Source organism: Silene latifolia, chromosome 9 (genome assembly GCF_048544455.1).
Source record: "Silene latifolia isolate original U9 population chromosome 9, ASM4854445v1, whole genome shotgun sequence".
Classification (NCBI taxonomy): Eukaryota; Viridiplantae; Streptophyta; class Magnoliopsida; order Caryophyllales; family Caryophyllaceae; genus Silene; species Silene latifolia.
The window spans coordinates 68299914-68323624 of NC_133534.1; the positions used below are offsets into that span (position 1 = coordinate 68299914).

The following is a 23711-nucleotide window of genomic DNA, read 5'->3' on the forward strand; positions in this document are numbered from 1 at the left end:
GTCATTTTCGGGTTTCGGGTCAGCCTTTTCGGGTCGGGTCATTCGGGTCAGACCCATTTTGCCAGGTCTACCTAAACCATTAAACCAAAATGAATTTAGGAGCATCTAATAAAATGAACCCGACACGAGTACGACAGGAGGTCGGTTTTGGGTGAGAAGGATCCCTCATTCTAAAACTAGAACCTATTGTTTCGGTTGGTCACTACGTGGGTGGTTATGAGTCGGGAAACGTGAAGTGAAATGTTGCATGATCATGTGTCTTATTATTTTGTTTAGCATCTTACATGAATTACTTAATCAATTGAAATATTGTGTGATTACATGTAGTTTTGATCATAACTAAGTACCTTGCATGATATCGTTATTTATGATGTGGTGTATCCTATCATGTGAAAATGTGCCCTCCTTTAGGCGTTTTAATACCGTACATGTTTGAAGTTCATTAGTGCTATAGTTAGAATGTGAGTAGTAATGTTTGTTAGTAGATTAGTCATTAGTATAAAATGACGTTTGTTAGTCGGAAATTGCAAACCACAGAGGGGCAACGAACCGAGTGCGAGGTAGTACCCGGCTGAGTACATGTCACTCGACCGAGTGAACCCTATCACTCGACCGAGTAGACCATTTTCTGGAAACTTGAAACTTTCTGGAAGTGGGTCACTCGACCGAGTGGACATGCATTCGACCGAGTGGACTCAGCACTCGACTGAGTGCCAATTTATGGGTTGTGAATTTCGCAAAAATTGCATTATTGCCTATTTTATCTCTTTATTCATTCATTTAAGATCATTTTGCTTGTAAACGTCATTGTTGATTGCTTGTTGCTCGAACTCAAGCTTTTACTCCATTTTAGTCCCTGAATTTGACTAGTTTCACCATGTAAGTGACGTTTTCTTTCCCCGTATCTTTCCAATTTGATTGTGCTTAAATCTACGCTAATTGCTTCAAATTTTGTCAATTAATGGCATGTTTTGTTTGATTCATAATATTAATCTTATTTTTACATCAATTATGATGCTAAGTATGAAATTTCATGTTGAATTTTACCCAAATTTTTTTTATGAACTCGAAAATATATGTTCTTGAGTCAATAATTTGATTTTATGTTTGTTGTTTGGTTGATGGTTTAACAAGGACCAAAACTTGGTTGTGATTGCCATCTTTCTCGTACATTTGAAAATTTGTCTTGAAAATTTTGTTGCAAAATTTTCGAAACTTTAAGGTTCATTCCTAAATTTTGATTTTTCGTGTTTGAAACTTAGTTTAATTAACTAATGAGGCTACTGTCCTTGTTAGCAACGACATGCATCATCTTGAATCAAGAATTCATTTTCAAAAATGTTGCCCAAAGTCTTTTGAAATTTCACCTCAAAATGAATAATTTTGATTTTGCTCTCAAATGTGGCTTAATTATCTCTTGGTGCTTAGTCCTTGTTAATATAGTGTTGTGTTTGCTAACCTAGGAGTCTTGCATTTTGTACCCATTCCTTATCGAGTTATGTCATAAAGATTCACATGTTGTTAATGATGTTAGGCATGACCTTAAAATTTTACGACTTTGTTTTAAAGTTTTCTTGACTTGAATGAGTAATAAGACTTCAATTTTGTTAATAATACTATGTATGTATTGTCTTACGTAGATAATTTTGCCTTAAAATTTTTCCCAAACCTTGGGTTTTTCATGTGTAAAGCTTGATTTGATGGTGTTAAAAGACCATAATCTTTGTTAATAATGTTAAATCTTACTTTACATCTGAGACCTTGTATTAAAATTTCACCCCAAAATTTCTAAATTCTTATATACATGTCGAAATTTTCATTCTTGTATTTAAAACATGACTTAATTGTCTCATAGTGCTTCAATATTTGTTAATGGTGCTATGTGTGGTCTTAAATTAGAAATCTTGTCTCAAATTTTCGAAATTTATAGTGTTGATGCCCAAACTTTGATTTTATGCTTAATACTCGGTTTTATTGTGCCGTAAGCTTACAATTTTGTTAGTAATGTGTTGTTTTACTTATATATAGGTCAATGCTTAGTTTACCTTGCGGATTGTATGGTTTTGATGAGTATAGACGCGTAGACACACGTGGTTGTAATTGAGAGGATATGAGATGGGAGTGAGTTGACGCGCTTATTAGGATAAAGAGCAAAGTGTCAATGATGTGTAATGAGCGAATATGGTATCTTGAGAGTTAGGAATGGGAGACATGGGTTATGGTAAGTCGTTCAATTGAAATGTGGAATTAGGTATAATCATCGAGTTTGAAAATTTGGGAACACTACGAAGATAGGTAGCCCTAGCAAAGTTTGAGTGGGATGAGTTGATCATGAGAGATAACCTATAAATAACGAGTGGAGTGCGACCAAGATTGGATATTTAGCGGTTGTTCGAACTCATAGTTAGTGAACGACATTTAAAGGACATGTGAGAGTGACCTTATTTAGTATGATTCGAGTATCTTGGAATAGCATACGTTTGGGTAAGACTTATGGAATGATGAGGAAATAACTGGGGGTACCGAAAGTAAAAGAGAGTAATGACATGAGTTGATAAAAGTTTTTAGAGGATATGAGATTTGACTTGAAGAATGGTATGAATTGAATAATGGTGACAAAAGTTTATGAAACCGGAATATGAGAGTAACGATATGTCATGCAATGCTTGAGGATTCAATCATGTTGTTAAGAGATTTGATCACTTGTGTTACCTAGTATGGCCGTTTAAGCTAGGTGTGTGTACATGGTATGTGAAAGTGGTTGTGTCGGACTCCGACCCTAAGAGTGGTAGTATAGATGACATTTGTGAAATTGCCTCCCAAACATTAGATAAGCGCCCATGGTGTATATCTTGACCTTGTGGCAGTGCTTAATCGAGTAATGATATCGTTATTATTTCTTGAGAATAATGAGTAGTTAGACCGTGCTCATGAGATAGTGTAAGTATTGTGGATACCGATGCGACTATGGCGGTTGTTGGTGATGGTATGGTGATACCGTCACCGGTTGTGGGGGGATGAGATGGGATAGTTGTGAAAGTAACCATGACATAGTATGTTTGTGTCGGTAGTACGTCTCGGATAGTCCAGCATGATTGTGTAGTGATGATGGCTATAAGGCCAAGAGTTTGTGTCTAATTCGGTTATTTAGTGGTGTATTAGTCACCATTGGGGTCTATTAGCATTGTGTGATGAGATAGGAAAGCATGGAAATGAGTTTAAGAATGAAAACATTCTGCCCAGGTGACACTCGATCGAGTGCACTACGCACTCGATCGAGTGACCGCCTACTCGGCCGAGTGGTCTCCTACACTCGACCGAGTGGCCGCGTACTCGGCTGAGTGCCCTTCTACACTCGACCGAGTGATCTGCCTTGACCCTTGTTTTGTTGATATTTGACCAAATATTGAGCGTTTACCCCCATTTCGCGGTTATATTGGTTGACTTATGCTTGGATGACCATGATTGACCTTACATGTGTGATATGTGTGAATTGTTTACATTTGATTATATGGTGTGGCACTTTCCAAGTAAATGGAAAATTGTTGATTCGAGATGAGTTGGTTGATGATAGAATTGATATGATAACCTCGTTTGATATGTGTTAATCGACGTGAGTTCATTCGTTGCGTAAAAGTAAGATTAAAAATGCAAGTTATGTGTTGCATAGTGACCGTTTGCACGATTGTGAGTATGATCTTCCGTATAAGCGGAAGTGTTGATGATGGATGAGAACGGATATGAAAATACATGTATGATCATGTGGTGGATTTGACGCGGTATATGCGTGGTATGGTGTCCGAAAATGGGAATGTGGAATATGGTTGAGTCACATAACGAGAAATTTGCATTATTTGAGTGTTTTATGGAGTCCACACATTCGTGATTGATGTGCATACATGTGAATGTATGAGATTTGACTTGATATAGATATGTAATAATAATCGAGTTATACCCCGTGATAGATAAGTACACATATAACCGACATGAGTTAGAAGTTATCTATGAGATTAGATTTTCGAACCGTGGGTTAGACCTGACGCTTGACCTTTGGGAGGCTCGTAGGGGTACCCGTAGAGAGACTTCTAGAGAGGTTCCTACATTGGGATTATAGCAATGGCATAACACGATACGAGATTTGATAATGGATTTGCAATAGGTAAGAGAGTGTGTTGAACCTGAAACATAGTCATTTGTGGAATTTAGTAACGAACGTATGAGACCGCAGTTTGAGGATTGATAGTCGAACTTCGGGACGAAGTTCTCTTTTAGGGGGAGTAGATGTAATAATTCGGAAATTTAGGAAAGAGAAAGTACAGAATGTGAGAAAGTAATGAGAATTGAGTAAAGAACTTGGGATGAGTGTGATGTTTAGAAAGAGCGTATACGGGTGATAGACAGGTGAAATGCGAGAGAATGCATGAGATTTGTAGAAAGGAGAGAGTGAGGTGAACTTCGGGGACGAAGTTCTTTTAAGGGAGGAAGATTGTAATACTCCGTATTTAATAATTATATAATAATAATAATAATAATAATAATAATAATAATAATAATAATAATAATAATAATAATAATAATAATAATAATAATAATAATAATAATAATAATAATAATAATAATAATAATAATAATAATAATAATAATAATAATAATAATAATAATAATAATAATATCGCATTTATACGAATTATATTTGAGACAGAATAATAAAATAATAATTATTATTATGAGATAGTAATAATAATAATAATAAGTTGTAATAATAATAATAATATGTAATACGATACATGTATAATGTACGTATACTATACCCACCTTATATACTTCCACCTCACCTTATATACCCTTATCCACCCATCAACCCTATCCAAACACAATCTCACAATATCCACCAAAATCCTAAAGAGAAAGAAGAGAGAAAAAGAAGAGATTTGTCCCTCCGCCTCGAGTTCGTAAGGTAAGACCGTTTCACTAGCTTATATATTATTTTATTGGATCCGCCTCGACCTTGACCCGCCTTAGACTACCGTTGACCACCCAATTGACCCACCGTTAACCACCCAAAATGGGTTTGACCTAACTAGATCTAGGATTATAGCTGTTTTGTGCGACGGTCTTAAGACGGATTTTTAACCCTCTATTCGTGACTGACTTCGGGTGGTATTGGGTGGAGGTTGTTGGGGGTTGTTAGGAGAGTATGGTGGTGGTCTTAGGTGGCGGAGTGGGTGGTTGTAGGTGGTAGAATCGAGGGGCAAAGAGGGGTGTACGGATTGTGTTGTGGTGGTGTCGTGGTTGCTCTCGCGGCTTGTTGTCACCGCTGCTGGTGTTTGGGGTGTAGGTGGTGGTCGCCTAAGGTCGCTGACCACTGTGGACAGGGGTGGCGTGAAGGTGGCTGTTTTGGTTGGTATTTCAGGGGTAAAAATAAGGTGTCGAGTGGTGTGTGATGGGTTGTTGTTGTGGCTTGTGGTGGTCTCGTGGCTGCCGCTTTGGGTGGCTATGATAGCGGTCGGCCACCATGGTCGAAGGGGGGAGGAGGTGGCCCACGGTGGTGGGCTATGGTGGTGGTTTTGGGTAGTGTATAAGACGGGTTTAATTAGTTGTATACGTATTAAATTCATATAATTATACGTATATAATTAGATTCGTATAATTATACGTATTGGTATACATATTAGATTAGTATATTTATACGTATTTGTATATGTATTTGTATGATTGGATGAGTATAATTATACGTATTTGTATTATTATCGTATTTTAGGAAATGTGTTTTGTGAGACGGTTTTACGAGACGGGCCTAGCTTGTTTGACGGATTGCTTATGCGGATTGCTAAAAGGTAGGTTTATCCTACTCAGTTTCATTGTTGTATTTATTTACAAAATGAGTCTTTATCATTCATTTGCAGTGAGTGAGTCGGTAATTGGCATGTTATATGGTATATCGTATTTGTTGTCTTGTCTTGTATGTCGGGGGACATGGTGGTTTGATTGGTTACTTATTTTGGAGACGTAAGGCGGTTGGGAGACCGTCTTACGCTTGAGTCGCCTCTTGGAGCTTCCCACTCTAAGAGAGATGTGCATATTGATGGCTTGAGTTTGGAGGGACGCGTGTGGTTGAGACACGACGTCTGACAGGGGGATCTGGTTGGCTTCCGGATCCGGTACGTCTAGGCATGTCCCGGTACCTGTTTGTGGTTATCGGTATGTCTGGGCGTGTCCCGGTACCAGTGTGGTTGTCGGTATGTCTGGGCGTGTCCCGGTACCGTGGTGGTGGTTGTTGATGGTGGTTCATTCATATCATAATCATGTTGCATATTCACACACTCGAGTCTGTCACACTTTATTTATTGAAGCTGACGTTTGTGTGTTTGTGTCATTGTCACCTATCTCTTTTGGGGTGGCCTGTGTCGATCCATATGATATCCTTTGGTCATATGGGGAGCAGATTAAGTACAGGTTGTTTGGATAGCGCGCGGGAGATGGGACGAGCTCGATGAGTCACGAGACGAGTCTAGTTGATTAGAAGAGTGTAGATGCCATGAGTTGTACTTTCATTCATTTGTTTACGTTTATGTAATCATTAAACATTATGTTTATTTATAAAATGTTCTTTGATTGAAGTTTTGAAACCATACCTCGGAAAACCGAGATGGTAACGCTCCAATTATCTTGGCCGGATAGTTGAGGTGTTTCAAAATTACCAGCAACAGTAGCATTCACAGATTGACTACCAGGTTTATCTTTGAGACGATTTGCCTCCTCGGTCCTCATGTGTCCCACAAGTTGTTGGAGTGAAAGGTCTTTTTTTCATAAGCTTAAGGGGGTTCCTATATTCAGACCAAGAAGGGGGAAAACGTTCTAACAGAACATTGGCCAGAAAAATGTCATCTAGTTTCATCCCCTCATTGACGACATTGCACATAAATTTTCATAGACATGTACTTGTTCCATAATTGGTTTCCTATCAGCCATCTGAAATTCTAGCCATTTACCCACAACATATCCCTGCATCACCAACCCCATATTAACTAACAGGGTATTAGTCATATTGTTTAGCAGTTGGCATCTAACAGTTTTATTATCCTTGTCAAATTTCTTAATAGCCTCTTCATTTGACTTAACAACATAAATAATAGGAGGAGTTTCCTCTACAATGGCAGCAGTAGACCCGGTAACAGCAGAAGGAGGGTCACTAAATAGCACATATCAATTTCTAGTTGTTCAAAGAACATAAACAATTTTTGTGACCAACGTTTGTAGTTGTTACTATCTAGACGCTCAGGTTTAGTCAAATCAGGAAGAGTTTTCGAGAATACAGATGACGACGTTGTTACAGCAACAACAAATAGTTTTCAAATTGTTGGGACGAAAATTATAGTAACAACGAAAAGGAGAAAACAGAGAAGAGATAACCGATTCGTAGTGACGTGGTAAGAAAGCCATTGCCTTGAAAACTATTTCGGTACGACCGTGGTGGCGATCAGTAATTACTGGTAGTTCGCCAAGGATTTACACTACAACACCCAGACGCGCCCACTCAAGACCGAGAGCTTTTGGAACGATAAAAAAGTATTTACTTTTACCCAGAAAGTTTAGAGAAGAGAAAAGAAGATAGGAGATTGTCATTTTTATGAGATTGTGTATCTAAAATGCTGAGTAGAGACTCTTATTTATAGTTTTATACACAAAATGGAGCAATTAGAGGAGCCAAAAATGCTCCTTAAACTCATCAGTCAAACCGAGAAAATGGAGGAGCAAAGCTCTCAACTCACTAACAGCTTTGACTGACCAAGTCTACATCAGGAAACAACAACATTGACAAAACAGCAAGCCCAAAAAGATAGGCATTGCCCGTCGCAAGCGATTGCCGAATCCCGAATCTGGGTCAGGCTCGGGCACAACACGCAAGCTGAATTAAGCACCTCGCAAGTCTCTACAAAAGACTCCCTAACCCACTAGTGATATGGAAAGGAGTTGGTTATATAAACCCAAAAACCAACAATATTCTACCGATTTGGGACAATTGAAAAATAAAAACTTCACTCAATGAGTCCCTATTTCCAACAATTCAATTTCAATCTATAATAAAAGATACCGGTTTAGTTCAATTTCGATCTACAATATTAAAAAAATAAAATCTAACCAAATCAAGTTTCATAAGATTCGAATCGGATTATTTTTAGGAGTCTACCCTGGCTTTGGCCGTCTAAAAAGTTGAAGGAAGAAATAGGTGGGTAAAACAAAACGTAAGAAATCCGTGTAACAAGTAGTCGGTATATTGATGTTGTTGGGTCGCTGACTCGCAGTGGCAAACTGGCAAAGATGGAGAAGACTCACTTATTCCTTTTACTTCTTCTTTCCAATCTTCTCCTTCAATCTCTTTCTGGTAACTCTTTTTCTCTCATTTTTCCTTTTCCATTATTTTCTACATCTTTAATTTCTTAATCCACAAGTGGGTATGCTTAATTTACAAATTTTATCATCTGGGTTGTTGATATTTCTATTTTATGTTATTCTTCTAAAGTTGGGATCTTTTTATTGTGTTAGCTGATTTTTGGTCGACATTTTACAAATAATGTGGACTTTGCTTATTAGAATATCACCAATTAGTCTTATGTGAAGCGGTTTTACTCTAATATCGTGTAAAAGGGATCCGAATTACATAGAACATGGCCCTAGATGTTAAAATGCAGTTGCCAAAAGGATCCGTCGTCGTACACAAGTATTTGTGGCGACCAATACACTGTTTTATAACTTTTGTTTTTTTTTAAGCTGTTTTAATTGGATTTAATGCGTTGCTTCATTGATCAAGAATCTTGTGATCGTCCATTTTAATGAGATGATATGATGTGGATGATTTAATCCCTAAGCATACTTTTTTGGATCACTTTGTTCTTTCTAAGTATTTTTCTTGCATAAAAGAATGTAACTTTTGCAAAAACCGGGATTTTTGTAGTTGCCGGCATGCCTCCTTTTTGAGTAGGCTGAACCATTCCTTCTTGTTTTTGAGTAGGCTAGACCATTCCTTCTTCTTTTTGAGTACGCTAGACCATTCCTTCTTCTTTTTGAGTAGGCGGAACCGTTCTGTGAACACATATGGTTAGTCTATTTCCTTATGAATAATTCTATACATAATAAAACTAGATGGATTTTGGAGCTTGATATTGCTGAACTGCTTATACTGTCGTGTGGGGATAAAAGGTTGATTGTGAATTTGAGCAATGGTAATAGCTACGGCTATTTCGATGATGGGCACACCTAAGGTTTTTTAGATTAGGCTTGAGTAAAAGGGCAACACCACAAAATTATATGCTGAGGTAGTGCCTTTTAGTGCCTTCTGTGGTGGTGTGATTGGGTAATGCCTTTTACATAATGCAGGATGCTTTTGTAATTGCTTGTAGAAGTGTTGTTTCTTAATTTATACCAACGGAAAAAATTTAATGCCAGCGCTGATATACTGGTATAAATGGATGAACATGAAGGGAGGTTGTTTGTGCAGAAGTTGTGTTTTTGGACTCAGGTTTCACACTGCTTAGACAGATTGTCGTCTTTACTTTTGGTTTTGTCTTTGTTATTAGAACGTTTTTGTGTACTTAGCCTTCGCCAGTGGCATTGGCCCAATTTTTTTTTACATGGATATCTAAGATTATTAGGTAGATAATTGCTCTAAACATACAGAAATTTGATCGCCTGAATGGAAATAACAATAGCTTAGTTTCCAACTTACTACCTTGTCACTTCTCTATCCTTTTCACACACTTGGATGCTCACTATATTTCAAACGGATGATTCCGTTGCCTTAATTAAATTGGTCAACAATGAACTGGTCTTGATCCCTAGTGGATGTCAAGAATATGCCTGTAGTTTGGAAGAGCTGTAAGCTATTAGGATTTTTTTGTGAATTACTTAACTATTATGAAAATTTGACACATGTGGGCCATTTACATTATATTCGTATCTCACTTTTGTAAGAAATTGTAAAAGACTAAAGAGTGTTTATGTGCAACTATTATTGATGTGCCTCCTTAGCTGCGCTTTATGCATAAAACGCACCCAAGGCGGTCTAAGGCATCGGGCTAATGCCTAGGCGAGCCTTCTGCAGCCTGCGGGTGCGTTTTTTAAGCACAGTGTAAGATATCTTTAAAAGTGTTTCAGATTTTCCTGGCTAAATCTTACGTTTTTGGAACTTATTGATCTGGCTACATACATGCAGAAAAATCAAATGGGGTGTGTGTGTCACCTGGAGGTCGTTTCTCCCCATTCTCATCAGAAGGGAAGTCTCCTAGAAAAGTTAGAGATTTGACCCTTTGCAGGGTTTTTCAGAGAAAGACTTGCTGTGATGCATCAAACACACATCTTGCTTTGTTGTCTATACGGAAGTTGGCATCAACAGGAGAAGCAAACCAAGACTGCTTACACCTATGGGAATTACTCGATTGTTCTATTTGTGATCCGAATGTTGGTGTAAAGCCCGGTCCTCCTTTGATATGTCCCTCTTTTTGTGACAGACTGTACCAAGCTTGCTCTGATGCATACTTCTCCATGGATACTATAAGTCAGGTTTGTCCTTGGTCTAGTTCAATTAATTTTAGTAAAGAACACCGAGTTTTAGAATTTGGTATACTGTAATACTGAAATTGCTCCTCTTCACATTTTCCCCCTACAATAAGTAGTTTGATACGAGTATAAGCCAAGCGATTGCCAAAAAAAAGTAACTGAAGAACAGAAGGTACCATACAAAGTGTGGCAGCACACAAATCCATATAAATAAATTAACTTCATCAAAACATTCCTGACAGCAAAACTATAAGAAAACAAACCCAAATAACCCTATTCTTGGTGAACTCCAGCTGTGATGATCTTCATACCCACATGGCATCCTTGTCATAGTCCAAACCCGTCATATTATCCATTAAACCAAAAAGGTAGCCATATCAACTTCTTCCAGAAAAATACGTCATACCAACATCTATATAATGTAGCTATGAACGATTTTGATATGTATATGAGTATATCATGATGTCAAGAGTTTCTTGGAATTCTCTGATCGTACATCGTGTATCAGGTTCTTGCACCATGTGGAGTAGGTGACTTTGTATGTGGTCGGGCCTCTGAGTGGGTCTCTAATGGTACAGAACTCTGCCGGGCTGCAGGTTTTGCTGTCCAGCCCACAGTTGGTTCGGGCCTTAGCATCGAGGAAACATCTTGTTATGGTGGAAAAGTAAGTCTAGATTCCATTGCGGAGCCATGGAAGAGCTCACCGAGCCGCACATCTGGAAAAGACATTCGGTATTTATTGTTAGATGATTTCAAACAGTGGATGAGAGACATGCCATTTACCGAGCAAGTTTCCTGGGCAGTTGGAGGCTTGGTGCTTACTGCTGGCCTCTTATTTATAAGGTTGGTGCATGCCCATCTCACGCCTTGATTTATTTTTATTGTGAACTTTATGTTAATCTTTGTACAATTTTTTTATAAAACAGACTTGGCGATTAAACCAGACCATTAACAATTAGCCCAACTAAAAAATTCATTGAACCGAAGATTTATCAGTCTAGTGGTTAAGACAGAGGTATTGTGGACAATAAGTCCCGGCTTCGAATCCCCCCTCCCCTCTATTGTAATGCGACTAAGTGCGCGCTTCGATTACCAAAAAAAAAAAAACTAAAAAATTCATTGAGAACAAACATGCATTTTTACAGTGATGATGACCTACACATTTAAATTAAAAATTATCAACTTAAATATGTTTTTTATAACCTATCATCTTAAAAAGAATAGATTACCAAAATAAAATTATGTTACAGAAATACCTTGTTTACATGTTACTATCGTTTTGGGCCCTCGGTCCCTCGCACGCCACATGACCGTCTTGTGAGAACTGCTTTAACCTTTGCCTTGCTTTAATTTTTGCCTTTCTATGTCTTTGTATTCATTTCCCACTATTAGTTGTCTACTTGTCCATCTATTGCTACGGAAAATAGGTTTAGTAAGAGGACTAAGAGCAATTAGTTGTCCAATAAAAACCGGACCAAGCTCCAACCCGACACCTAGAAGAGTTCCAAGGCTCACAGCCGAAATGAAGGTCATTCATTTGCGGCAAATCTTTGGTGTATTGTTACATGATCTTTGTTGTTTGCAGGCTCATTCAATGATACATGTTTTTTTTTTTTGGAAGAGGAGGGGTATTAAAGTGCTCCCAATATATCACATAACCCCCTTTACGTAACGGAGTTTCAAAACTGTTGCGTTACTTCCCAGTATATAACTCCCTGCACATAAACGCCGATATAATGGCCGCATAAACCGGTATTTCAAATATTGTCGTTTTTATTAGTGGTATTTAGTATTTACACATCTAAATATGTACTTTCTGTTATTTTGTAAAAACAGATATAGGCAAACATGTGTATTTGTAATGTACATGTATTTGTGAAAAAGGAGGGCATAAGACTGTAAGAGGTAGAACATAGACTAGAATATGGGAAAATCAACTCTTAAGTTTCATATTTTAAGAAGAGAAGAATTAACGTATTTGGTAAACGTTTTTAAATTTCCTTTACGGTACACCTGGGATATTTCGATACTTATATTTCGCAACTGACACCGCATCAACGACCGATATTGCATTTTAATAGTATACAATTTATACGGAGTACTTATCAAGTAATTTTTTTTTTCTCAAATTGTACTGTTGAATATCCAGCTAAATTATTATACTCGTATGTAAGTGACCAAAATGCCCTTCTATTTTCACACTTACAAAAACTTTTTTTGTAATCAGTTTAAAACGCTAATTGAATCGCTAATTTGATTTACTATTTAGCAACCCTAATTTGATTTCTCAAATTCAAAATCTCCACTTATAAAAATGAGCCCATATATAAAATTAGCACTTGTGTACATCTCCGTATTTTTTTTCTTCTTCTCTTTTCTTCATGTCTGTCTTATCAAGATTTTCTAAACTTCTATTTATTAATCTTGGGACTGGCTGGAGATTTTACCGACATTAATGATACTGCGAAGGGTAGTTTGGGACACTGGGTACGATTTAGAAGAGCTCTTAAAATATTACTCCTATACTAAGCAGATGCTGAGGAAGGTGCATAGGCATAGGGATGTCCATAATGTCCAGTTCACTCATAATAGTTGTGTTCGGTGTTTGGATATAAAGCCTCCAGTGACTAGCCGACCATTGATCTGGAGGTGGGTTAAAGAACTTTGTTGTTGAGTAGAAGATGAAGGATGAAGTAGGACTAAGAGAGATGAAGGAGGTGAAGAAATTGAATTGATTTAGGGGAAACATGAAGGATGACTAAGTGGTTTTTTTTAATTTTATTTTATTATCATGAAGTATAGAATGATATCGGCAAGAACGAGGTGAATGGCTGGAAAAAAATCATCTTACAGTACTCGTGTTAGGTTGGAAATTGTAAAAAAAGAGGTACTTCATAGGTAGTCCGATTAATTATTTTTCATAATAGGTAGTAATATGTAAAACGTGATACAATTTATAATAGGGTTTTTTCATGAAAATAATCCATCCTATGCCCTCCCTTCTCATATTAATCTATCCTAACGTTTAACTGAGAATAATCTCATCTTTGACCTCATTTAACTTGTATTAGACCGATCCCTTTTTTGACCTGTTAGCACCAGTTTCTAAACAGGTGACCATATAAGCCCCATTATTCTTCAATTTCTTCAATTTCTTATCTTACATTAACACTTCTTCAATCTTCATTTCTTCGATCAATTTTCTGATTCTTCTTCTTAATTTCTTAAATTCTTCAGTTTACTCTCTCTTTTATTTTTATTCTTTATTTTATTTGCATTTAATCTAACATTTTCTTTAAAAAAACCCTCAATCCTTCATCAATTGAAACAGCAGCAATAATAATAAGAATCCCTCCATCAAACAAAGTAAAATCAATATCAAGATTATCTCACTTATTAACCAACAATCCCGATATAGGTAGCGAATCGGAGACCCATTAAATCCCACATTACCAAGTTGAATATGCACCTTCACCATCTCCTACGAAACCGCGAAACACCCCGCCAACATCAAAGCTCTCACTTACTAAGACAAGAGGGTGTCTTCCAATACATGAACTTTTACTTAATCTATCACCCTCAGCAAAAGCAAAGTCCAGGACTCGGCTTTCTGACTGTCTTGATATGGTTGAGGAACTGGGTGGTGATCTTAGGGGTAGATGCAAGACTAGGACTAGCTCTGATGGCTTTTCTGCTTGTGGGTCGCCTCGTAATATCAGGAGATTTAAAAAGAGGATTGAAAATGAGGAAAGGGAAATTGTTGCTTTTGATGAGTTGAATAAACCAAAGAAGAGATGAGGGTTGCCATACAATGAAATCGCGCTTCTTGATCAATTCGCACCACAGTTGAAAGAGGAAATCAAATTGGAGGAAATTAATCTAGGGAGTTAAAAGGTTAACAGGTTTATTAAAACAAGGGATACCGGTTGTTTAGGTAGCCCTTTCACTAGTCTGATATAAGTTAAATGAGGCCAAAGACGAGATTATTCTCAGTTAAACGTTAGGATAGATTAATATGAGAAGAGAGGACATAAGATGGATTATTCCCATGAAAAAACCCTTTATAATATGTAGCTATTGCCAATTTTCATAATTTTTTTATCCTATGCTACCCCTCTTTTTTCACAATTTCGTGTACATGTCAAAAGTATTATTCGGAAAGGTGTGTACAAAGCTTAGGTACAATTTTCAATCGTTATCATGCATTGACCACCAAGTTGCAGTGTCTTGATGTCACGGATGTAATGTTACCGATCGCCTGCTAGTGCGGCTGTAAGTTCCAAAATGTTTACCACGTGCTTTATTTCTCCACTTCTGAGATGAGATTTTTATGTTAGTACATTCTTATTCCTATGACCTATTTTTTTCACCCTGTTATGGAGGTAACAGGGATAACAAACACTTGCTTGAATATTTATTTTAGAATCGGCTGGTCATGGAGAAATAACTTGCCTTTGTTTTTCTAGTTTTGCTCATTCTTCTGTAAGTTCCATCATGTAATCTCCTATGATTTAACCAAGTTAAACTCATATTTGTTGGCTGTACTATAGTAAAAGAAAGAGCTACAGGCAACAGAAGAAGAATGCTGCTGCTATTCGCGCTGTTAGGATTAGAAAATTGGATGCTGATGCAGGCAGAAGATCAAAGGGGATCAGCAAGGCTGGTACAACATAGGACTTGTAGATAGATTCCTGGCTTTCTTTTCCTTAAAATTGAATCATAAATTTCGACAATTTTGGGGTTTGGACTCATATATCCTTGTAACACTTGGTGTAAAACGGCTTTCTCTCTACCGTTTGTGTTGATAGAAATTTAGAATAGATGATTGATCATTTGATCATGTCAAAGGAAATTTTCAACAGAATTTTACATCATTTGGATTTCCTATTTTGAACCAATATTAGTGAAACAGCAAGTTATGGTTATCCATGTTCACATTGTACATACCGATTTATAGCTTATGTGGGTTAGTTTTTTTCTTTCTGTACGAGTGTACGATTGTGCGAGATAACTTGATTTACCCAACACAGAGAAGACATTTTGCTGATTTCTAAAAGGGGACATTGGCAGCTTTGATGATAATTGATAACAGATCATGTTTCTGATATCTTAATAAATAATGCAATGATGCTCAAGTTTGTCATTGCCGAATGCCACTCAACGAAAGACTGCCAAAGGTGTATCTTAAAACAAAATGCCAGACTTTTGAGAACAAATTATGAGAAAAAATTTGTTACACAAAAGTATTCAGGGAACTATGGGAGGCTATGTGGCTAACCTCTAATCAGGCATTTGCCTACGAAATGCCAACAGACACATACATGGAAATAGACTACTGACCTAAACCAACTCTATAAAAAACATGGAATTGCGCTAAAATACACGTCTCGCGTGGAAATAAGGAGCATGGTGTTGATTTACAGCTTCGGACGCAACGACTTTTAACTACAGGAATTGTAAGCCAGTGCCCATCGAGGGAGGATTCAACTCGGTATGTGAGACACGTGATCTTCATATACATACAGTATTTTATCAGGACCCTCCCGCTTTAGGGACCTGCACAACAAGAATTCTGAGTCAAATATAGTTCATCTTTTAGCGTTTATTAAGTAGCTACAAAACAGTTAACTGAAAGGTCTATGATCAAATCTTAGGCATGAGGAATGTTAGTTATCATACCTTCTTAAGTTTAGAACCGCTTCCATGGTCCCGGGGCTTCAGTATCTCGAATGAGCAGACTAGGGCTTCGTCAACGCTCAAAAGCGCGCCTGCATTGTCAAATTCTCCACCATAGTTTGGTGCTGAAAAGATCGTCACCAATCTTCGTTTGGCAAAAAATTCATATCCATCTTCTACAACCTGCGGGTTAAAAGTATAAACAATCTACAAAATTCCAGATCATTCAGTTGGATTGTCAACTCAAATACACGAGTCACACATGGCCTAGGTTCGACATTCATTGCATCGAAACTAATTTATGACTCTATTTACACACACACACACACACACACACACACACACACACACACACAAAATAGTGTACCCCTGTGTTTTTCTAATTCTAATATGTACCCTCGATTTTGTAATTATTTAATATAACCCTAAACTCAATGAAAAGTTTTTCAAATAACCTAAATACTCAAATAGCCAAATGAACTTTTAAATGTTAAATTAAGGCATTTTTTTTCTTGATTCATAATGTCATCAAGAATTCAAGATGACCATTGTGTACTGACTGTACTCTGCAATTAAATATATTTTTTCTTCACAAAACTTAAAAAGCCTGGAGTTATGGTGCTTTCAATCTAAGAAATACGAATTGAGTTTAGGGTTTACTTCCTCCCTCCAAATCATTTGTTTACATTTTGATTAAAATACTCCTCACAAAGAATATGAAAGGTAAATAAATGAATGGGACAGAGAGAGTATTAGAAAATTCAAAAGAAACTTGGAAAAAAAAAAAAAAACAGTTACAAGAAAAGGTTATCCCTCCAAAATAAGAAGTCATACTCCACAAGTTGCTAATCACTTTGATATTAGGTGATCATAGGAAGTGCTTTAAATCGAGACCTCTTGGTCAGAATATCGATTATCGAATATGATGGTCACGAGCGACACATCTCATTTATTTCAAAAGCTAAGGTAACCAACATCCAACATCTGACATCCGCTATAAAATCAACTTGTTACAGTATGCAAACTTCATTCTGAATAAAGAAACTCTTACCTGATGGCCACGACATATCAGATCAAGATCATTTTTGTCTAAGAACTCGGCAACCACATCAGCGCCAAATGTACAAGAAACACCTCTATCGCTGTCTGCCCATCCCTCAATCTTGGGATCTGGATCAGCCCAAAGAAGATCACAAAGCAGCCCATTATCTGGTATATCATTTGGTCTTTCAACTTCATCAATTTGTTTCAAGTTTTGAAGCTCAGGAGACAGGCCTCCATGCATACAAAGTATTTTTTCGTCTATAAGTGCAGCAACGGGCAAACAATTAAAGCAATCGGTGAAAATCTTCCATAACCGGACATTAAATCTTCTTTTACATTCATCGTAAAATCCATAGATACGATTGATCTTGGCATCCTCATGATTTCCTCTCAAAAGATGAATCTTTTTGGGATATCTTATTTTATATGCTAAAAGTAGGCATATTGTCTCCAGGCTTTGCTTGCCTCGGTCAACATAGTCTCCAAGAAAAAGGTAATTTGCAGACGGGGGATAGCCGCCATACTCGAAAAGCCTTAAAAGGTCTTGATATTGACCATGTACATCACCTGAAAAAGAGCTTAGAGTTAGGCATACTGAGAACTACATCAATGTCCTTGAAACAAAATAGACTAATAGCAGAAAGCCAGAAATAGTTGAGCTTAACTCTTCTAATTTGTGAAATTAATGGTGTTACGAATCATATCCAATATTTGACAGCTCTCACTGAAGTACCAGCAAAATGTAACTAGTTATCATATTGAATAGTAGCAGCTTTACCATCACTTATAAACGAATTGGGACCCAATGATCAAATAAAGCATAAAACAATTTGATCAAAGCGTCGAACATTGCAGATTAGTTAGTATCTAAACTTGGTGTCAGCATCGAAGATTAGTGAACAATTTACACAAAATTGGTGACGAGCAAAATGGAAACTACCATAAACCATATTGACAAATACGACAATCATCTACAAAAGACAGTTCCACATCATAACTTTTTACCCGCGAGCACTGAAATCAACAGGTAAAGATTTGATATAACTTAACAACAGGTTTCAAGTTCAACACAGCCATGTCAAAACTCTTTGACGTTCATATAATCCTACCGGGCTCAAATCCAGACTAAACCTGATGGTGTAAAGAAAAACAATACTCCGTACCATCTAAACTCCCTAACACAGTAAGGCAGTAACACGACACAGGTCGATTCCGCGATTGAATGGAGCCGGTAAATCATAATGGTTAGATATACGCAACCTTACCCTAATCGACAATTAGAGAAATATCGAGGATACCTATCTTTCTTTATAACCAATTCTCAAATCCAAGAAAACCCATATCCCAAATTGATCCAAACCCATTTCATGATGCAAGAAATGCAAACAATTCCAAAAAAAAAAAAAAAAAAAAAAAAAAAAAAAAAAGAGAAAGAGACGAAAATTAGAAAGAATACCACAGATCCGAATAGGGGCATGAAGCTGAAGAAGATTAGGCTGAGATAGAAAAATATTACGAGCATTAACACAAAGTTGTCTAATCTCTCCTTCTGATAATTGTACTTGTTTACCACCTTTTCCTTCTAATAATCTCCTTATTATATCATCTAATACATTTTCATCCATTGTTCCTTCCATTGTCATCATCATTTTTAACCCAAAACAAACCCCAGAAGATTAAAATCAAAAAAAAGGGAGAAAATGAAGGAAAGAAAGAGAAATAAATGGGTGAATTAAAAGAGCGAATAATTTGGACAAGGAATGATGGATATAATTGGTGTGATTGAAGATGAATTCAAACATGCGACAAGGAAGACCAATATTTTTAAAAATGCAATTAATTGGACGTACAAGTGTTGTTTATATTTGTGATAATAGTAAGCCTAGATTTGAACATATACTTGTAAAAAGTAGCACAAGATGAGAAGAAAACGCGTTTTGACTTATATACGTGCTTCCTCGTCTACCCCCTTTTCTTGCCTTTTCTTTATTTTCATTTATTTTCCTACTAGATTCCTATAAAACATTGTTACATCGCGTTCCTTTTAAAGTCTAAATCTTTACGTGAATTATTGTAATTTTTATGGCCCTTCGGAGAGGACTGATGTTAGCTATGGAACGTAACGTCACTCTAACTTATCATTCAAACGGTTCTACAACTATCATTGATTTCATGAAAGCTGAACTTCGTACCACGTCGGCACACTCACATTTGGTGAATATCTGCAAGTCTTTTATTCGTGACACGCCATGAAAAGTTGAGATGCATCATACGTATCGTGAAGCTAACTCGTGCGCGGATTGGCTTGCTAATTTGGGAGTCTCGCAAGATCATCGTTTGGTGGTGTATGACCATAGTAATGTTCCGGATATGGTTTTCCGTTTGGCGCAACAGGATGTGGGTGGGGTGTCTTGGCCCCGTGTAGTTCCGTCTAGTATGTCTTAGTGTTTTGTTTGGTGTGTCGTAGTTTAGCAGCTTTTCCTTTATTTGTACTCCCGTTTGGGCTTTATCCCGCTTCTTTTCACAAAAAAAAAAAAAATCATTGTAATTCTTTGCCAGGTAAAAGCACAAATTCAAATCTGTGACGGACCTTCAAAAACGTATTATATTTGCGTACACGATCAGGTTGGTAGGGAGTTTGATATAATACCTTCAAAAACGTGCATGACAATTGCCAAATATAATACCTAATCGTGTACATATTACAACGTTAATATATTTAGTTATAAGTTATATTAGGTACTCTAAGACATAACACCTACCAACACATTTAACTCAGTTATATCCATTAAAACTATGATAGTCAGATGTAGGCCTTTCATATCCTTAGAGCTAATCGTGTGCATATCCCTTCCCTAAATTCCTCCGGACAGTTCAACAATTCAAACATTGTCGAACTCCGACACCATTCTCCTAGTTGTGACGGCTCTCCCGGTTCATCATACTTAGCTGGGTTATGACGAGCAAGGGATGAGCTCATCTTACCAGCATCCACTTCAGATCCCTTCTTTGAGTTTTGCAAGGCCGTTGTCAGCGCTGCATTCATTTATATCAATCTTTCTATCTCCTCAACACTCATATTGGCAGCAGTCAATGTTTTCTTTGAGGCCATCTTCTTTTCTATTAAAATGAACTAACATAAGTACTATTTACATAAAACTTCCTTAAATTAAACGTTACACTTGTGCACCTTATCAAATATTGAACACATCTTAACAGGGTTGAGCTATCCTGCATACTAAGTATACAATTTCGGACTTAGATGCACATACTGGTCGATCGGCAAGTCCCCTCATATATCCGTCCGTTATACGCTACATGTTATTCTATTGTAATACCCCGTATATTTTCATATAAATTTATTATTTTATTATGTATATAATTTATTATATATGTTAATATGAGTCGGGAATGAGTAAAACCAGCACCAACTCGTTTAAAACGAGTTAGAAGGGCTGAGTAGAGGGTCGGGCTTGACCATGTTTTATGAGTTGCTCGGGATATATAAACTACGTTTTTACACTACCTGATAACCTTTTACACATTTTAACACAACAAAAAGAAAAACCTAGAGAGAAAGAGAGAAGAGGAGACAAAAGGGAGAAGAGGCGGCGACGAGGCTAGGGCACGGGTTTTTCGAGTCGATTTTTATCAATTTTTCATCCTTGCGATCGTAGGTATAATCCTATTGCTTTCTAATTCATTTTAATATAGTTTTTAAGCGATTTTCATATTTTGCCTCAAACCCTAATTTGCTAATTATCGTAAAATTGGGGGATTTCGTTAATATGATGATTAAGACGGTATAATGATAATATGTATGACGGAATATGGATCAAGGGAAACACAGGTAAGGGTAGTGTGTTGTGTATGGGTGTTGTGACCGTGTATTGGCCGCGGGTTAGGGTCTTGGGTGTTCGTGTGTGAGCCGTGGCCTGGCAGCAGCCTATCATGGCCTGGTCGTGGCTCGTGGCGAGACCAAGGTCACGGTTTTGGTCGAGTTTGTATAATAGTGTCGCGTAATTATTTTCGTACCGATATTTACGTTAAAATGTTATAATTATAATAGGCGCCGAGTTTGTAGAAGAGCCTTTTTAAGCACATCTGATCATTTGTTGCGACGATCTTCAGCTGAGGTAGGATTTCATCCTACTCACTTATGTTAAATGTTGAATAGCCTGTGAAAAATTCATCTTTATATAAGTATTGTGATTCCTGCTGAGTTATTGTATAGCCTTCTGTATTAAGACCGTCACATGCTGAGCTATTGTAGATACCTCATTTCTGTACCTCCCGCAAACCACCCGGTGATGATTGGGCCGCATGTTTGGTACGCGGAACGATTTGTGACAGTTCGTAAGTTTATCGTCAAGTGATTGCTCAAACACTGATGTCTACCTCTTAGTTGTCATCTACGCGCCGATACGGTCGTTTTTGCTATAATTAGAGTACATTTGGAGTCCGGGCCTAAAATCGTCTTCATTTTTCTGATAACCGCTAAATTCCGAGTCGAATGTTCGGAATGTTAGGATATTTCTATTCCATATTTCACAATCTTTTAATCTTTGGTAAAGGATTTCCGTAATATTCACACAAAATATTAAGGAAAATAAGATTAATCCGTTATTCCATAAATTAAACACGGAAATCTTTCTTCCGCAGAGGAAACCACACTGGGAACAGACGCGCAGCAGTCTGCGCCTCTTCCAAGGGACGATGGATGATCGCCTGCGCCTCTTCCCAGTCCTTTTTGCGTATTTTTCGTATCTTTTCATATCTTTTCGAGATTCACTTCCAAAGTTTCTCCGAAAACCCTAATTTCTTCACGTGATTAGTATAAATAGGAGCCTTCGCTCCTCATATTTCTCACGCGAGTGTCCGCCCTTCTCTTCTCCCTTTGCATTCTAGACCACGTTCTTACTTTTTGGCGTCTACGTGCTTGAACATTCGACCACGTAAGCTCGGATCCTTCTGAGTACCAGCCTCGTTTTGCATGACCGACCAATTTGACCAACTCCACAATAATCAACTTAATTAATCTTAATCGTTTTCCTCTTACGAGGGCACTTTCGCTACATTCGAGTCGAGCATCACTAAACATAAACTTAGTTCATCTCGTTTCGTCAAACATGTAAGTCTGAGGGTGTAAATCCTTCTTTCTTTATTGTTATTTACTTTTTGTAATCACAATTGTAAGATTTATGTCGAAAGTACTTCTAAAACCGATTTATAAAACCATGTTTAAAACCCTTTTTTTACGGATTTTCAGAAGACAGACGTCGAGAAAGGACGCAGCAACTGCTGCGCCTCTTCCGAAGGGACGCAGCACCTGCTGCGCCTCTTCGTGAGGCTGCCGCAGTTCCTGCTTCCTTTCTTCTTCCTCCGTCTTCTGTCAATTCGTTTGTTTCGTTATTTTCTTTCGTTTATTGTTCATTGTTCATATGATGACTTAAGCATGATAATTCTAATAATTCAACATATTGTTAATCACTGTTAGTATTAATTCATCATTAAATCCCGACTTAAATCCCTTATAACCAATATTTGTGGGTTTTCGTCATTAAAATCAATCCGGGTTGTAGAAACTCGATTCTTTCATATCGAGTTTCTGGAATTCGATCTTTCGTATATTTCCACCTGTCTATTGTCATATCCGTCATTAGTTCTTCATTAATTCGTCATGTTTAACCTATTTAGTTCACTCATGTCACTATCATTCATGTAATTAATTCGTTCACATTCGTTTCGTCCATGTTTTATCGTTCTTATGACTCATCCACATGTAATTAATGTATTAAATCACTTTCATCCGAGTCAAATATATTAATCAATCATTAAATTCACCAACGAATATTAACGATTTGCAGTTCCGGCTTCACAGCCAGAACTCAACCTTGGAACAGACGCAGCAACTGCTGTGCCTCTTCCAAAGGGCGCAGTCCTGCTGCGCCTGTTCCAGGTTGATTTCTGTCTCTAAACTTCCGTTCTGCCTTGACCTAGTTTAATTAGTTTACGTATGTAATTAACTATTAATCGTATTATCGCCTAATTCCTGTTCGTTTATTCGTTTATTCATTCTTTCTCAAATCATCCGTTTTAAAAGTATTTTCGACATAAATCAATGAATCCGATGTAATTATTGTAATTTTCATTATTGTACTTATTTTATTTCTTTTATTGTATCACTTGTATGCCTTCACATGTAATTGAACTTAAATTCCTACTTCGGCCTAATTGTTTGCTAAATTAATTGTTCACTGACTTAGTCTAATTCTCATATGTTAGGATTAAAACTTGGATGTTGCATTGCATGCATATAATCGACAATATATCGAGTGTAGACAATTTCCCTAATCATTAGTAGAGGCCGCTATCGAGGCGGACGGGATTAGGTGTTCGATCAAAAGAGCTTCCTAATACGTACCCTCACCCCT

General features: G+C 37.2%; 2 protein-coding genes across 2 annotated transcripts; one reads left to right on the forward strand and one right to left on the reverse strand.

The window, feature by feature from the left end:
- The first annotated feature begins 8149 nt into the window (after window positions 1-8149).
- On the forward strand, window positions 8150-15486 carry LOC141599892 (folate-binding protein 1). The gene is made up of 4 exons (XM_074420022.1): window positions 8150-8386; window positions 10214-10560; window positions 11066-11400; window positions 15108-15486. Exons 1-4 carry the CDS (start codon window positions 8323-8325, stop codon window positions 15229-15231), a joined length of 870 nt encoding a protein of 289 aa, XP_074276123.1. The 5' UTR covers window positions 8150-8322; the 3' UTR covers window positions 15232-15486.
- Window positions 15487-15741: 255 nt separating this feature from the next.
- On the reverse strand, window positions 15742-19221 carry LOC141599891 (serine/threonine-protein phosphatase PP1 isozyme 9). Its single transcript, XM_074420021.1, has 4 exons — window positions 18734-19221; window positions 17285-17844; window positions 16237-16416; window positions 15742-16113 (listed from the first exon to the last, which is right to left on the reverse strand). The coding sequence occupies exons 1-4, from the start codon at window positions 18924-18926 to the stop codon at window positions 16090-16092; spliced, it is 957 nt and encodes a 318-aa protein (XP_074276122.1). The 5' UTR covers window positions 18927-19221; the 3' UTR covers window positions 15742-16089.
- Between the last annotated feature and the right edge of the window lie 4490 nt (window positions 19222-23711).